Source organism: Micromys minutus (assembly GCF_963924665.1).
Source record: "Micromys minutus genome assembly, chromosome: 5".
In the NCBI taxonomy this organism is placed as follows: Eukaryota; Metazoa; Chordata; class Mammalia; order Rodentia; family Muridae; genus Micromys; species Micromys minutus.
Window position 1 is genome coordinate 79,130,167 of NC_137974.1, and position 17,993 is coordinate 79,148,159.

The 17,993-nt window shown below is 47.3% G+C and overlaps 1 protein-coding gene across 1 annotated transcript in view; it reads left to right on the forward strand.

Moving 5' to 3' along the window:
• Window positions 1-4,591: 4,591 nt before the first annotated feature.
• CNGA3 (cyclic nucleotide gated channel subunit alpha 3) overlaps window positions 4,592-17,993 on the forward strand; it is a gene marked incomplete at both ends in the record, with an annotated part of 29,861 nt that continues 16,459 nt past the window's right edge. Inside the window, 4 exon segments of the mRNA XM_080917537.1 lie at window positions 4,592-4,692; window positions 12,567-12,606; window positions 12,608-12,678; window positions 15,871-16,050. Of these exon segments, the coding sequence (XP_080773663.1) occupies window positions 4,592-4,692; window positions 12,567-12,606; window positions 12,608-12,678; window positions 15,871-16,050 (392 nt within the window).

Consider the following 17,993-nt stretch of genomic DNA (forward strand, 5'->3'; position numbering starts at 1 on the left):
ATTTGGGGAGAGATTTGGAGAGAGGTCAACAGGGGCTTTAGACAATAAAGGGAGGGATGGACAGCAAAGTCACCATACATAACCAAACAAACCATAGCTCTCTGCGGCAGGGCCTCTCCAAGGAGCCCACAGAGTGTTCCTCAAAATTCTCTTCCAGAGGGATAGGATAGAAGACTGCACATCCTATGAGCCCTGATTCAATTAACCGAGCATTGCCCAGGGGCATTAAGTCTGTTAAGTGCCTCTAGGCCTGTGATAGATTGCTGAAGTGTGGTAAGAAGGCGTTCCTCAGGGGAAATGAGTGGAAGGTCCACAGCACAGCTGAGGTACCACCGGGCTACCCAGTGTGACCTGGTTGGCATAGCAACAGCTGAACTAAAAGATGAGCAGGAGAGATGTAGAGGACCATGGATGCCTAGTGCCCAGGCCCAGTCACCACACTGTAAAGTTACACACGCCCCAACTCCCTACTTTGACCGATACTCTTTTGCCCTTAAGATTGACTTCAGACTGTGCAGCATGGTGACATTGGATTCCTAGTCTATGACCTACCCTGTGCTCTCCCAGAGCTGGATCCACCTTGTGTCACAAGGATCCTTATGCAGATCCCTGTAGACACTCTGGCAAAATGACCACTCTCCTTTCCCTCGTCCCTCAGAGATAACTGCCCCCCTGGCCACACCTGGACCTAGAGGAGCACTTAGTAAGACCGCACACAGGAAGCGTTCTAGGGTCGTGGTTCCTTTTGGTTGCTGTGGTAAAACCATTTTGATCAAAGGCAACTTGAGGAGGAAAGGTTCCGTTTGGCTTACGTGCCCATATCACAGTCCAGTAAATACCGAGAGAAGTCAAGGCAGAAAACCAAGCAGAAGAATGGAACTGAAGCAGAAACTGCAGAAGAATGCTTGGCCATTGGCTTCTCCATGTCCTACTCAGCTTAAATTCAGCCCAGGACCACCTGCTTGGGAATATCACCACTCACTATGTGCTGGGCCCCCAAACATTTGTCAAGGAAATACCCCTGATAATTCGCCTACAGGCCTCTCATTGAGGCCTTTTCTTAACCGAGGTCTCCTTACAAAGGAGAGTCTCTTGGTTGTCTTTCTAAGGGGTTCCCCACACACACCCAACTGCTTTAAAACTTGCCCTGGAGCCCCCTGGACTGTTAGCTCCTCCCGCAGTCAACAGAGGACTGTGGTTTATAATCTATTATAATTCTCTGGTAAATCCCAGCTTCTAGAATGTTCTCTAGCACATAGTAAGTGCTCGGTTTAAAATATTGAATGGGGGCTGGAGAGACGGCTCTGCGGTTAAGAGTACTGATTGGTCTTCCAGAAGTTCCTGGAAGTTCGATTCCCAGCAACCACATGGTAGCTCACAACCATCTGTAATGGGACCTGATGCTCCCTTCTGGTGTGTCACATAAAATTAATAAATGAGTCTTTTAAAAACTGTTGAATGGACAATTTTAAGTCTATCTTTTTCCTTTTATTTTGAGTTTATTGCTTTTAGCCAATCTCATAATCAACTCTAAAGCCACCACAGGTATGGTATTTTGAATGAGGAATGCCTCCCATAGTCTTGAACACTTGGTCTCCAGTTGGTGAGGATTTTTGTGAAGGGTAAGGTGGTGTAATCCTACTGGAAGAAGTCATTGGGGGCAGCAGGCTTTCAGAGAAAGAACCTGTGCTGTGTGCCTTGCATTTGAAGATGTGAGAGCCCCATTTCCTGCTCCTGCTGCCTTGCTTCCTCACCACAGTGGACTCTCACCCTCTGAACTCATAAGCCCAAATAAACTCTTGTTTCTACAACTTGCCCCAGCCATGCTGTCTTATGACTGCCACAGGAAAGCCACATCTACACCAGACATCTCCAACAGAAATCCCTCTCATCTTAAACGTGTTCCCTTCCCTAGTTTCCTTTGGTGATTTGCAGTTCTGTTCTGAAAGCCAGCTATGATGACATCATCCTCAAGACCCTCCCCCATTACTAGCCCTTTAAAAAAACTTATTTATATGAATACACTGTAGATGTCATCAAACACACCAGAAGAAGGGCTCATTATAGATGGTTGTGAGCCACCATGTGGTTGCTGGGATTTGAACTTAGGACCTCTGGAAGAATAGTCAGTGCTCTTAACCACAGATCCATCTCTCCAGCCCCCATTACTAGCCCTCATAATCACTGATATGGTATCCTGGCACATTCTACCTAGTCTCTGATTTCTCAGTTTATCTGATTCATTATCAAGGCCAGGTGACTGTTTACGCAGGCTACCATTCCCTCTCCTCCTGAGATCCTGCAGCAGATTTTAGCTACTCTTCACACCCAGGTCCCCCTGAATACATCCTTCCTGATGCAGCCAGAGGAACCTTTGTGGCTCTGACATATCCTCAAGCTTCTTGGTACCACCTGCAGGGCCATGCCGTACTAGCTGCCTCTCTAGATGGCCCATCCTTGAAAAGGCTGTCCTGGCTAGTTTTTGTCAACTGGACACAAGCTAGAGGTATCTGGAAAGAAGACTCTTAATGGAGAAAACGACCCCATCAGATTGGCGTGTGGTCAAGCCTGTGAGGTGTTTTCTTGGTCGATGATTGATGAGGCATGGCCCAGCCCACTGTGGGTGGTGCCGACCCTGGATAGCCAATTCTGGAGCGTATTAAAAACAAACAAACAAACAAACAAAACAAAACAAAACAAAAAAAACCTGAGCGAACCAGGAAGCACAGCTCCTCCATGGCTTCTGTATTGGTTCCCCCCTCCAGGTTCCTGCCTTGACTACAAGCTTAAGATGAAATCAACCCTGTCTTCCCCAAGTTGCTTTGGCTCATGGTTCTTTATCACAGCATCTTTTTTAAAGCTAGCCAAAACCAGGGGCCTTATCTTACATCTCTTTAGAAATTATAAAATTTTAAATTACAGGTTGAAGCTATCAAACATCAGAGATGAGTCAAGGCCCAGCTGAGCCAGGTCTGCCCTAGGCAGCCAGGTGTTCTGACCTCGGTTGCAGGGCCACTGGCAGCTTCCCCTGGTGTCCTGGGCAATTTGAATTGACCTTCCTCTGGAAATAGAATTCATTTAGTCCCATGAGTCACTGGGCTATTTCTAGAAATTTCCATCTCTCCCTGAAGTGACCTCTACTGACGTTTGATACACTTGGGCTCGGGGGCTCCTCCAGAGAGCTTGTGCTGGCCTGTTTGGGTGACCCCAACCTCAGAGGAGCATCTTGAAGCTGGAAGACCTCTCCAGGAGTTGTAAACATTCCAGTAACAACAGCTGTGCTCTTGCACCACCTTCCTCTTCTCCTCAGCCATAGGGACACCTTCCCCCGTCAGCTGCAGGAAAGCGATGTGTCACCTGTGGCATAGCGAACAGGTCGCAGTGGTTTGATATGATTCTGGCTGTTCATGCTACTTCATACCTCTGAGTTTGGCATGGCCACCTATTGGAAGGGATAACGGTTACAAAAAGCTCACTGTGATCTTTAAGTGAGGTGGGTGCGTCTTGCATTTGACATCACCTGTTTTTAAATAGGCCCTCACTATGTAGCACTGGCTGGCCTGCAGCTTACCATATAAGCCAGGTTGGCCTCGAATTCCCAGCAACCACCTGCCTCTGTCTTCTGGGAGCTGAAACGACCCATCTGCACCATCACACCCGGCCCTGGCCATGAAGAGTTTTATGAATACCGAATATTGTTACTTTCTTTCACATGCTAAATCCAGAATCTGGTTTGCAAACCCAGGCGTCATAAAGACAGTGACTGAGCAGAGAGAGAACTGGTTTTCTGGCTCTGACTCAGGCCCCGCCCTCCCTTTTCTCATTGGCTGAGCAGTCTTGAGCGCCATCTGGGTTTTTTCTTTCCCTCTGCTGATTACATTCGCCTTTTCCCCCCCTCTTCAACAGAAACCATATGTGGTTTCATCTCTGTGTTTTATATCCCATTTCCTTTAGCGTTTACAAACTACATGATTGCTATGTCTGCAGGTTGTCAACAAAGCTTGACCCTTAGTAATTTTCTCCTCTCGGCTTCTAGCGGAGTCGGAGCAGGCTAGATCGGCAAGCTCCCAATCTCCTGAGATTTTCTGTAACTGGACCTGTGCTCCTACAATGACTCAGAAACTTGGATTTTGAAAATAAACCCTCCTATTTTGTAACTTACGACGGGCAAGTTCAATCTTTTTTTTTAATTATTATTTATTTTATTTATTATTGCTTACATTAAGCAAGTGCAGTCAGTGTACCACTGAGCTGAACGACCAACTTGAAAAGGTATATTGAGGCTGGAGAGATGGCTCAATAATTGATAAGAGAACTTACACAGTACAGGGTGGCTCAAAACCATCTGTGACTCCAGTTCCTAAGAATCTGATCTCTTCTGGCATTCATAGACACTGGACATAGCATACACATGATGTACAGACACACAGGCAGACAAAACATTCATATATGAAAATAAATCTTTTATTTTAAACAGTGCTTTAAGAACCTTTGTCTACAATAAGTTGGCTTTGCAGGTGTCCTGATGACATGCCTGCTTTGTGTTTACATTATAGGTGCCGGCTTGAGGCTGAATGTGACCAGTATAAAGATGGCCAAGGTCAACACCCAGTGCTCACAGCCTTCCCCGACACAACTTTCAGTAAAGGACACGGACAGAGACCTCAGTCACGTAGAGAATGACCTCGGCAGGTAAGATGGGCTTGCTTCATGTGAGTTCATGCATGGTTGCCATGACCTAAACTATGGAGAAGAGTTCTTAGTGTCGGCCAGCCACGAGATGGCACCCAGAGGACTCACAGTTCACTGCACTGTCTTAGTTTCTTCTCCTGTTCTCTGGAACAAATACCCTGACCAAAGCAGCTTAAGGGAGAAAAGGGTTGTTGTGGCTCACGGATCAGGGCATAGACATCGTGGTTGGAAAGTCAGTGCAGCAGGAGCCAAAGAGCTAGTAACAGAAGTAACATCCACATCCACAGTCAAATACACACCCACAGTCACACCCACAGTCACATCCACAGTCACACCCACAGTCATACCCACAGTCATACCCACAGTCACATCCACAGTCACATCCACAGTCACACACCCACATCCACACCCACAGTCACATCCACAGTCACACCCACAGTCACACCCACATCCACACCCACAGTTATACCCACAGTCACACCCACAGTCACATCCACAATCATACCCACATCCACACCCACAGTCACACCCACATCCACGTCAATAGTCATGTCCACGTCCACAGTCAGAACACAGAAAGTAATGGATGATGATGCTTAGCTCGCCTTTTTCTCGTGTACCCTCTATTCCATATCACAGCCAGGTAACGGTGCCATTCTCAGTGGACATACCTTGCCCTCACTTAACACAAGCTAATCTCTTCTTAGCTTGTGGGTGTGGGTGTGGGTGTGTTCAGAGGGAGGTCCATATCCCATAGGATTCTAGATCCTGTCAGGTTGGATCATCACACTCATCCTCACGGTGCCAAATTATTCTTATTTTAGAACTTTCCCCTATTTAAATACTTGATTTCCAAGTTCACAATTAAATGGAAATGAGGCACAGATTGTTACTTTACAAAAATGACGGAATGGTTGAGTCTGGTAAAGTGCTTGCCTTAATAAGATGAAGATTTGAATCTGAACCTGGTGTGTACTTGTAACCCCAGCTCTGGGGAGGACTGACAGGCAGACCTGGCTTACCTTTCTCAATCTAGCCATATTGGCAGCTCTATGCCCATGAGAGACACCATCTCAAAGAAAGTAGATATTGTTCCTAAGAATGATATTCTAGGGTGTCTTCCACCTCTGCACACATGAGCATCCTTGTGCACACACATGCATGCATGCATAAACATATACACACATGCACACACAGACACATCTATGTGCCTGCACACACACATACACATTCACATGCAAATACATGCATGCTTGAGCATACACACATGTACACACAAGTATACACACAGACACAGGCATGCACATATACACACATGCACATACACACATATATATGTACACACATACCCATGCACTCATGTGTCCTCTACACACACACAAACACACACACACACACTCACTCACACTTGCACATAGACACTTGCATACACACACATTAAATAAAGTTTTGTTACTTTAAGAGAGTGAGCAAATGAAGACTCAAATGGCAGCAAGTATAATTCTATCGTAAAACTATATCCAGAAAGTGTACTGGACTGTCATTCTACACCAGCCCCTGTTCTGAGCACAGGGAAACCCTGTAAGTCAGATGCCCTGCCCTTCATTTCTAAGGCAAGATCAGGAAGCAGACAGTGATCTGGGCCTTTGTAAGGAATGAGTTTCCCCTTCCCAGCCAAGCTGTCAGATGCATCAGTGACATCCAGACACAGGTATGAAAGTCAAGGACTTACTAACAGTTCTGGGAGAGACCTTCACACCACGATGTTTTCATTTGTGTAATGGGACAGCATTTTCCCCTCAGCTCCTGGTTTAAGTTAGAACACAGGAGGAAACATATTTGTTGGCTACTACATTTATTAATTTTTATTTTATTAGGGGCATGTGTAGGTGTTACAGTATCCATGTGGAGGCCAGGGGAGTCTACTCCCTTCTTCTACCATGGGGGTTCTGAGAATCAAGCTCAGTTCTTCAGAACCGCACGACTAGTGTCTTCCCCCTGCTGAGCCATCTCAGGAGTCTGTGGGTCTTAAGTTCTTGCTGGGGAGCTTGAGTCAAACCACGAGAAACTCATGGCACTTGTCATTCTGTCCTAGCGCTGTAGAAGTGTCCTACACATACCTGTAAGGCTAGAATTTTCTCCCTGCTATCGAACATAAACGCACGGTTACTCGGGGCTCTTAACTTCATGACAGCCCCTCATTCCCCATCCCTTACCCACCATTTCTTCTTTCCCAGTTGCAAGCCTCCCTTCCTCTCCCAGAAGCCTGCTTGTTCTTTCATTTGTCTGGATTCTTACCCGTCAAGTCCATGGGAAACCCGTAGCAAATGTGGTGGTTGGTACTGGTAATCCGCTTAACAGACTCTAGAACCCCCCCCCCCCCACTGGAGGCACAGTTCTGAGCATCTCTGCCCAGGGAGCTTTGGGTTTAGGTCATCTGAGGTGACAAAGAGCTCCACCCTCACTGTTAATACCTTGGCAGGGGTTGGCTCCCAGACTGAATCACAGGGAAAAGCTAATGGAAGCACCAGCATTTGCCTCCACTTGTTTCCTGGTGGTCCATGCAGTGTGACCTTGTGATGCCTCGTGATGGTGGCACCCTCGAACTGAGAGCCAAAATAAACACTCCTTCCTTAAGCTGCCATTCTTGGGCACACAGCAATGAAGCAACTAACACAAGAAACTGTGGTCAGCAACTTCCAAACACTAGTCTCTATGACTACAAACCTACGTCACTGCCCTTCCAAAATGCTGGGAGGGAAAGAAACCTCTCAAAGCCCCGGAATCAGATGAGCCCTGTGCTGTGGCTCTTTTGCCTACACACCCAAACCTGACAGGGATGCTCCTTCAAGGACATGTATTCGCAGATGGTGGCACCCCACCCTTGGGAACCAACTCCTATTTCCCGAGGCATTAGTTCTTATTTCAAACAAAGAAGTTGACCCAAAGAAAAGAAAAGTCTAGGACACCATAGAGAACACGAAGCAGAGACTGTTCCTTGAGGCTACACAGTTTATTTAACGCCATAGGACAGAGAGACAGTGAGACAGAAGCATGGCAGGGCCTCTGAGGAGAGGAAAATGGGGCCCACATGGACGAAGAATACATCTCTTATACCTTTCTGAGAATGGGAAATGCTTCACAGTTCAAACTTGCAGCCAGGCTCTCTGATCCTCAGCCAGGGGCAGAAAAAGGAGTGAGGAGGATGCGTGCCCATGAATTCCCACTTGATTGTGAACTCACTTCCCAGGTGAGATGCTGGCACAGGGACACTTGTTCTCTGGAGACTCACAGTGTCTCCACTGGCTCCCGTCAGAGAGGAAGGGGAATGCTGTGAGGTGCTGTGGGCTGAGCAGCCATTGGAGTATAACATTTCATGTATACGAGTTCCAGAATGTTCCTTGGGATCAGCAAGGAGAACGCAGCATGTCTTCTGGATAAAAGTAAAGCTGCTTTAGGGACTGAGGCAGAGTTTGGGTCCCTTTCGGGCTCCCCAACCCAATCTAGTACTTAGTTATTCTCCACGTAAGACTGAGCACACGGAGCTGGGGACAAGAGCACTGATTATCCGAGTCCCAGCACCCATATGGCAGTTCACAACAATCTGAAACTTCAATCCCAAAGTAATCTGTTGCCCTCTTCCAGCCTCTCAGGTACCAGGCACACATGTGGTGCATAGAAGGCAAAATCGTTGCCTTCAAATTCTAGTCCTTGGGGGGAGTTTTTGCAATGAATAATTGAGGCTTTGGTCTAATATAATAATACTAAAACAGAGCACAGTGCTGCCAATCATGTAATGGGCCTCTTAGTATCAGTGTGCCTACAGCAAGAAAGAACTACCAATGCTTTGTCCCTTAGGACAGCCTCACCTACAGATCTCTCGCCACATTGGAAGCCCAGTTTTCCTTTCTCTCTACTAAGATATCAGAATGATTAATTTCCCAAAGGAATGTCATAAAAAAAAGATGATAATGTTCCCTTTGAATGAAAAAAAATACACTTCGAAAATACAAAAATAATAGTCTCAACCTGGGCGCAAGCTTATAATCTCTGCACTTAGAAGCCCGAGGAAGTATAATCAAGTTCAAGGCCAGCCTTGCTGATGTGAGAATGTCTCACAAAAGTTTTGAATTTTTTCTTTTCTACTTAGTTGGTTGACTCAGTCATCTGGGAGCCATCTGGCATATTTTTAGGGAACTGCAAGAGTGAAAGACTTCAGGATATGCTGCCGAGAATTACAATGAGGTCTGGGGCACCCCAAGTCCCTACTAATTTCCTTGTGTAGCTATTTTTGAGTGAGCTTTGGGGCACAGGGGTCTGTGTCTTACAGAGAAGAGGTTTTTCTTCATGCTGCTGTCTGGGCAAAACCCAAAGCAATTATCACCAAAGAAAACCATCTTCTTCCTGCTTCTCAAGGAACAAAACACTTAAACAATCACTGGCGTCCGGTCCCTGGTCCCTCGTGCCTAAGAGCACTGGATTCCCACTCTTCAGAGTCCTGGGGCTTGAAAAGAAAAGAATAATATCCTGTTCTCTAGACAGATGCAGGCAGGTCATGTGTGTTTGCTCTCCTGTCCCCGTGTCACCTGAGTTAATGTTACTCAGACTGCAAAGTCACTCCTTCTATTGTTTATGGCACCTCTGCCCTCACCCATCAATAGGGGACACTGGACGCCTTCCCAACACTCACTGCCATCTACAAACAGACTTAGAGATTGGATGCCACAATCTGAAACGCCTCTTAAAAGTTACTTCAGTGTATTATACTGGTTAGCGTTGGCACCATTGAAACTGTTGACCTCAGAGAGCCAGAAGTCTGAAATCTGACACCAGCCACGGGGAGGGGGGGGGGGATGATCTCCCGAGAACTGATTTCCTGCATAGTTGACTATTTATCAAACCATCTTGTAGGAGCTCCTGGAGCCGTACTTTGACCGGAATCACTTAGCTTTGTATACATTTGGCTTCACTTCATGCCAGGACCCCAAAGACTAGACCTCTTTGTCCCTCTTCCCAATGTGGCCACACGAAATAAATCTTTTTCTGCTTTTTACTGTTAATTTGTCTCTTAAATTGGCTTATTTCGGGCCAGTAACTGTGCTGGCTCATCAGGGATGCCAGGGTCCAGTCTGACGCTGTTAATAATTTATTCTTGAAAGGCAGCATCGATCCTGAAGTTGTCACCAGAGTTGGGATGAAATCCTGCCAGGCCTCCTGTCTTTTGCCTCTCGGTTTTCTTGGAAGGTTCTAGATCCCCACCATCACATTGACTACCCAGCTTCTCCTTTTTGGTGCCCGTGTCTTCTTGAGGGCCCAAATGTCACCTTGGACGCTCCATTCCTCTCTGCTCTGCCCTTCTCTCTTCCATTGCTTACTAAGTTTCTCTGAGAAGTAATGACAGTCATGTAGTTGACAATGAGGATGCCTTCCCAGAAGTCTTGTCAGGGAATGTCACAATGGTAAGACCATAGGGTGTGTTTTAGTAGCTGGTGGGATTCATCTGATAGGATCCCTGTGGTACCTATGTCCCCTCGTCGAGCCTAGCATCTTCGAGGGGATAAGGCTACAGTCAGATTTTCTATATAAATGCCTCCCCCTAGACATCTGCCAAGTTTAGAGGCTAAACCCAGGTATAATCAACAGCAGAATTCCAGGTATCATGAAGCAACTGAGGAGATGCATCAGGAAGAAACGGCCTCCCCAGATCTCTGAATTCACATCAGAAAATGTTCCCCCCATCCTCCGGGCATAAGCGTGCCTTCCAGAGTGAGAGTATTAGAACAATGACCAAACCACCACAGGAGTGCACATTTAAACAAAATGTCTTTCTGAAGATCATAACACTTAAGTTTAGGGAGGTGAGTGACCCCATTAATCGTCAAGTGGTCTCCATTTCTCTACATGGCCAAGCTAGACCTGGGAACATAGTCACAGTGAGATATGGCTGTGATCAGGGAAGACTCGAACCTGAAGGATAATGAACGGGATCTGTGGCCTGAACACACAGACAGGGGACCGTCACTGAAGCCGGCCACACAGTAGATGGAGCTGTCTAAACCCGCGTGCTCCCAGCAGCAAAATGACCTTGCTGGGAGGCATCTGGGACGACGGGGTGCCTGGTGGCAATCCTGACCGTTCAGGGAAATGAGTCCCCACCTGTTCACATGCCTCATCCCTCATTGCTGTGGGACAAGTGCTTCTAGAAAAGACTCTGTGCCTGGGATCCAAGGACTCTGACTTTTAATCACACACCGCCGGGAGCAAAGCTTTTCCCTGAAGCTAATGTTTGCCTCCTGCTCCAACCATCTCGTTAAGAAAGCCGATTAGTTTGGAACAGGCCATGTGATGGAATTAATTTGTCTTGCTGGGTTTCCTCTAGAGTCACATGGAAGTGCAGTGCAGATCCTCAGGGGACATTGCCTGGCTGGCTTTTAATCACACTGGTCAAATTTAGCCTCAGGGTGGGTTTAAAAGAGGGGAGGGGGGTGGTGCTTCATGGATACATCCCCCCTCCTTATTCTAGGCAGTTCATCAGACACCAGGCTCCACTGACAACATAGGTCTCTCTGTGTCAAGGTGTGTAATAAGTTTTTTCTCTGCTGCTGGTGAAATGAGCCAATTCAGTGTGTGTGTGTGTGTGTGTGTGTGTGTGTGAGAGAGAGAGAGAGAGAGAGAGAGAGAGAGAGAGAGAGAGAGAGAGAGAGAGAGTGCAGGTTTATTGGGAAGCTGATTTTGGGTGAGCAAAGTTTACTGGCCCCAAGTAAAGAAGCCAGGGAAGTCACCATGGGAAGGGAGAGACAGGGGTGGGGCGGGGGGGGGGCATGCACAGAGAGAGGTAAAGAAGAGAGAGAAGGAGAGTGGGGAGGAGAGCAGAATGTCTGGATTATATAGGGAAGAGTCTCTGGGGGCTGGAAAGTTGAGGCGGGGTATTCCAGGTAGGGACTGGGGGATTCTGGGAGAACCTGGAGGCCAGGTCTGGTTTGGTGTGTAAGATATGTGCCTCAGTGCCTTGTCCCCAAACCAAACAGTGAGGTCATAACCCCATCAGCTCATACTGTTCTCCCTGAATGCACTGAGCGGCTTCTGTGTACGGCTCTGTGGCTGGGCAAAGGGCGAGTGGATTTGTTTGGGAAACACTGTTCGGATCATTTTAACTGCGCTTGGAGAGGTAGGCCAAATTCATGTCATGATCCAGAATGGTTGGAAGACTGACAGACAAGTACATAACTGCCCAGAAACCACATCCAGGGTAGGAAAGGAGGCTACCTTCCAGAAGGTAGACTGACTACAGAAGTCAGTGCTACAAGGACAGGAAAAGATCTTGGTTTAGGTAGCATCGGATGGAAATATCGACTATGGTCCAAGACAACAGGTACTGGGAACCACCATCATCCCCCGGCCCTTGTCTTCGATGGAGACTGTGCTAATACTTTCTGCTGGCTCACTTCTGTCACTTGCCTCATGTACAGTAACTGATCAAAAGCTGCTCTTCTTGGTTGGAATTGCTATAAAGGAAGTTTCACTTTGAGCCAACAATATGGCTCAGAAGGTGAAGGAGCTTGCTGCCAAGCCTGAGAATCTGAGTTCAATCTCAGGGACACACATGTGGAAGGACGGAACCAACTCCCACAGTTGTCTGTCCCCTGATCTCCACACTTGCACAGCAGGTACATTGCACGCATGTATACCTATATACCTACATACCATATACACCACAATAAATTAATATAAAAGAAAAGGTCACTTTATCTCCAGAATCAAGATTTTGCATCAGTCCTCTGGTTTGAGACTCTGCAGTGGTGTCTTCCCTGCTGACCATCCAGGAGGTAGATGAGCTTGAAATCAATTAGCACGCTGCATATTTGATTTCCTAGGTCTCACTCACCATGTGAGGAGACATCTACACTGCAGCAAGGGGATCGCCATGGAGACCCAAGGACTGTCTGGATCTGCCCGGAGTTTATTCACAAGCCAGGGACCAGCCAGGTAACTGACTTTGCACAATCTTCATTGAGAATAGAGAGGCTGGGGCAGAAAGGATGTGGGGATACCTCAGACTGCATGCCAGATAGGGCTGACGGTTTGAAGAAGGAGCCAAACCCCCTAAAATCTAACAGTGAGTAGTTCAGTTCGCTCTGGCCTGCCGTTCTGAGCTCAGAAAAGTTGAGGATGAAGAGGCTTGAAATTGTTTTAATAAATAACACTGAGCGTTTCTCAGTGGTGGGGAAATGCAAAGAAAAGCCAACGGAGACCACGGAAGACTGGGCGGCCATGATAGAACCCGGGGTGTGGGGGGGGCACAGCGATGACTGAGAACAATGCTTTCTGAAATAGCTGTGGTGGGAGGTTCCTCGGTTCCTCTAGGCTCTGTAACATGCGTCTTTGCAAAAGCGCCCAGCAGAATAGCAAATGCCCGAGCTCTGCCTCCCTCTGAGGGCACCTGTGCCTGGCTGTAAAGACAGGAGCACGTGAAGAAAGCCATTTCCCCTTTCTGAGCTTTATTTGAAACTGCTTCTAGCAATACTGGCCGTGTGGATGGCTAGAGCGGCGCCAGCCCTCTCCCGGCGGGAGCTCTGCAAAAACCACATTCATTACTTTCCAGTCATTTTCTTAAACCCAAACTACTGCTCTCTGACCACGCCATCTCTGCTTCTAGTTAAACTGACCATCAAATAAACAGACAAACTCATAAACAGGTAATGAACAGATAGATAATTTATTCATCATAGTTTTAATTGTAGAGAGCATTTTTCTACTTTGGAGTGTTATGTGCGTGTGTGTGGTGTGTTTGTATGTGTGGGTCTGTATATGTGTGTGTGTGGTTTATCTGTGTGTGATGTGTGTGTTGTCTGTGTGTCTGTTTGCATGTGATACATGAATGTGGTGTCTCTCTGTGTATGTGTGTATGTGTGTGTGATATGTGTATACATTTTGTCACTCTGTATGTGTGATGTGTGTGTGGTATCTATGTGTAGTGTGTGTATGTGTGATGTTTGTGTGTGATTTATGTGTATGGTGTCTGCGTATGATCTGTGTAGATGATGTCTGTGTGTGATGTGTGTGTATGTATGTATATATTATGTATGTATGGTATGTGGTATGTGAGTGACTGTGTGTGTGTGCATTATGTTTGTATGGTATGTAGTTTGTGAGTGACTGTGTGTGTGTGTGTGTGTGTGTGTGTGTGTGTGTGTGATAGACATTAGGTGTACTGGCTGGTTTTGTGTCAACTTGGAGTTATCACAGAGAAAGGAGCCTCAGTTCAGAATATGCCTCCATGAGATTCAGCTGTAAGGCATTTTCTCAACTAGTAATCAAGGGGGGAGGGCCCAGCCCATTGTGGGTGGAGCCATCCCTGGCCCAGCCCATTGTGGGTGGTACCATCCCTGGCCCAGCCCATTGTGGGTGGAGCCATCCCTGGGCTGGTAGACCTGGTTCTATAAGAAAGCAGGCTGAGCAAGCCAGGGGAACAAGCCAGTAAGTAACATCCCTCCATGGCCTCTGCATCAGCTCCTGCTTCCTGACCTGCTTGAGTTCCAGTCCTGACTTCCTCTGGTGATAAACAGCAATATGGAAGTGTAAGCTGAATAAACCCTTTCCTCCCCAACTTGCTTCTTGGTAATGATGCTTTGTGCAGAAATACACACCCTGGCTAAGATACATCCATTCTCTAATGGAACAAAAAAAGTTTCACTCACACCTCCCCCAACTTTATAAAATGTTGAATCTATGGAGCTTTCAGAAGATTTCTTATTTCCAGGCAGAGTACGACTGTGGGACTTTCAGGTTCCATTCATTCTTCAACAATCAGTGATCAAAAAGCTACCGTGTCTCTGCTGCTGGTCACCTTACGTCTCTCACTGAATCTGAAGGTCATGGCCACTAGTCTCCTGCAGTCTTCCTGTCTGTGACACCAGACACATACCCTCCCTGCTAGCTTTTCCTTGGATGTTGGGATCTGAAATTGGGGTCTTCACGCTTTCAGAGAATTTAATTTACTAACCTATCCCCCCAGGCCCTCTGCCTTGGTTTTTAAGGAACTGCTTGTAGCTGACTATTGAAATGGTTTCCGGTGTTTTTTTTATTAGTAAGAAGTGCTCTCTTGTGTCTCTGGTTGCAGAGAAGAGAACATCTTCAAGATGGTGCAGATGAAAAGACATTGGGTATGCTGTGCAGGGAACTGTTTCAGGATAGCCATGTAGCCAGTAGAGACTGGGCCATGGGGGTAGAGGAGATGCTAGGGAGGCAGCTGCTGTGCTTTTCTTTTCCTTGTAGATCCTCATGACCTTTGTGCCTTCTGCATGCCTCCCCCATCCATGGCTTTCTTTGATAACACATCACAGACACAGGAATGAAATCGACCTTGAGTGAAAAACCCAACCCCAGCATAGTGGGGCAGTCAGTTGTTCAGAATCAGGAGTGGTTCAGTTGTCTGGAGCTGGAGTTGGGGGTGAAGCGGGGATGACCTTTCTTCTATTCCCTTAGCAGAGGATGGGAGGGGATGCTGTCCAGACCTGAGAACAATCTTCCCAAACAGTGCCACTAACTAGAGACTGAGTGTTCAAACATAGGAACCTATGGGGAACATTTACATTTAATTCATAAGGATCGTATACTTCCACTGCTCCTATGCTAAGCAATAATTTTTCAAAGGCTTTATTTTTAATTTTATGTGTATGTTTGGCCTGGCACACACATATCACACCACATGTGGGTGTCTCCTGCCTATAGAGTTCACGTGAGGGCATCAGACCCCTAAGACTGGACGTACAAACTATTGTAACCAGCTTAGAACCAAACCCAGGTCCTGTTGGAGAGCAGCAAGTGTTCTGAGGCACTGTGCTATCTGGTTCTCACCTAGCAATCCTAACAAACAAGAGATCCGCTCTGGGCAAAAGGGTTAATGAGTAGAAACTCTTGCTGATGTCCCATTAGAAGAAGCAAGGCCACCGGAGAGTAGAAAGGGCATGATATAGACAAGGTTTGATTGATCAGTGAGGATCTGCCTCTGCCTGGAGAGGGAAAGGAGAGAGGGGGAGAAAAGGATTTGGTAGAGAGAGAAGCCTGAGCCTTGGGCCCCCAGACTCACCCCAGTGATCACCTCTGCTTCTTCTGGCCCCTTGCGCCCAGATTGCGGTCTTTTCTTTATTCTCTCTACTCTCTCCTGTCCCCTTCCAGGGTGTCACGCCTCATCATCTCTGTTCGTGCGTGGGCCGCCAGGCACTTACGCCATGAAGACCGGACACCTGACTCATTTTTGGACCGCTTTCAGGGAGCTGAGCTTAAGGAGGTATGCAGCCAGGAAAGCAAGGCCCAGCCCAACCCAAGAGGACAAGAACCACCAGATGGAGAGAAAGGGTAAGACAAGAAAAGGAGAAAGAGGGTCATCTGCATCACACTAGCTGAGACATCTGAGAAGCACACGGGCCCTGCTTAGATGCCCCAAGGAGACCCCCCGAGCGACGCCATTATTTGACATCTCTGAAAGGAAGCATATATCCTTCTGGGATTACTACATGCTCAGACATTCTCCACCCGGAGTCCAGGAAGTCCTTGAGCCAGAGCTCCCATCTTCAATTAAAACTGAGCCACCCTGCACAAAGCTCCCCACATCAGGGGTTTCTGACCTCAACCATCTCTCTCTCTCTCTCTCTCTCTCTCTCTCTCTCTCTCTCTCTCTCTCTCTCTCTCCCCCAAGGACCCTCACCCCAGATTATATTATGAGCCATCTTGCTCAAATACAGGGCCCGTTTTTGCGCAAGGAGAGTTGAGAAGGCACACAAGTGGTACCTTGTAGAGGTGCGTGCATTTCCTAGAAAGAAGATCCACAGGTTGGGATGATCAACCTGTAGAATCAGTCATGTCAGAGCAAGAAGCACTGTGCAGGGAGAGGGGTGTGAGCCTAAGCGTAAAAGAGGGGGAGGGGAGAGATGGCTCACTTCTGGTAGGAGTGTCTGTCGAGCCAAGACTCCTATACCTTCTTACATGGCCCAAACCCTCCTCCCTCAAGGAACTGCAATGTGCCCTTCAGTGGCTCTTTTCTCTCTGCCCCCACCAATACACAGGGATCTCTGCCTCTCTTATTTGTGAGAAGCATCTGTGGACATGGGGCTATCCCACATCAAGGTCCTATACAGCTCAATGCAGCTCACTAATCACTGGGCATCCAAAGGTCTCTTTAGGATGCACATGTCAGTCTGGAAGAGAAGTGAGGTTGGACCTGGAGAGAAAGCTGACCTCCCAAGGTTCACCAGCAGGTGGATTCTTGCCCAGAGCCTGCTTTCTGGGAAGTGTTTAAGAATGGAAGCACTCTCCTTTGTCAGACTCCTCTGAGGTACACCAAGATTAGTAAGATGTGTGCACAGGGGGCAGGTGGATGGTCCCTGTATGGTCAGCTAGAGACAACACCACTTGGTTTTATGCTGATAAAAAAAAAAGGCTTGAGTCTGGGGCTTCTAGGTGAACATACAAGGCCCCTGAAGAGAGACATCCCACCCAGAGAGAGGAGAAACACCATGGATCTTTCTAGAATCTCCACTGTACTTCCATGTCTGTATATGAGGGAGACATTTTTATACTATAGGGCATGCAGTAGATTGTGGAATACACAACCATTCCTATAATGAGAAAGAGAGAGAGAGAGAGAGAGAGAGAGAGAGAGAGAGAGAGAGAGAGAGAGAGAGAGAGAGAGAAGCTTAGGGGCTGGAGGAGAGAGTTCCTGTGAAGTGCCTGTTTTGCAAATGTAAAGGCCTGAGTTCAGTCCCAAGAGCACATGCTTTAAAGACAGGTAAATCCTTGGTGTTTGCTGGATGGCCCTCTTAACCTATTTAGTGAGTTCCAGGTCAGTGAGAGACCCTGTCTCACGTAGAGTAGATGGGATTGTGATAGATGGTTCAATGTTAAAGAGCACTGGCTGCTGTTTCATAGAACTCGAGTTCCATTACCAACACCCAGAAAAGAGGTTGCTAGCGGTGGTGGTTTGAATATGTTTGGCCCATGCAAAGTGGCCCTATTGAGAGGTGTGGCTTTGTTGGGGTAGATGTGGCCTTGTTGGAGGAAGTGAATCACAGTGGGGTTGGGCTTTGAGGTCACACGCTCAAGCACCACCCAGTGCCAAGAAGGCCCTCCTCCTGGCTGCCTGGGAAGGACAGTCTTCTGGCTGCCTAAGGATCAAGATGTAGAACTCCCAGCTCCTTCTTCAGGACCAAGTCTGCCTGCATGCTGCCATGCTTTCTGCCATGATAATAATGAACTAAGCCTCTGAAACCGTAAGGCAGCCCCAATGAATTGTTTCCCTTTCC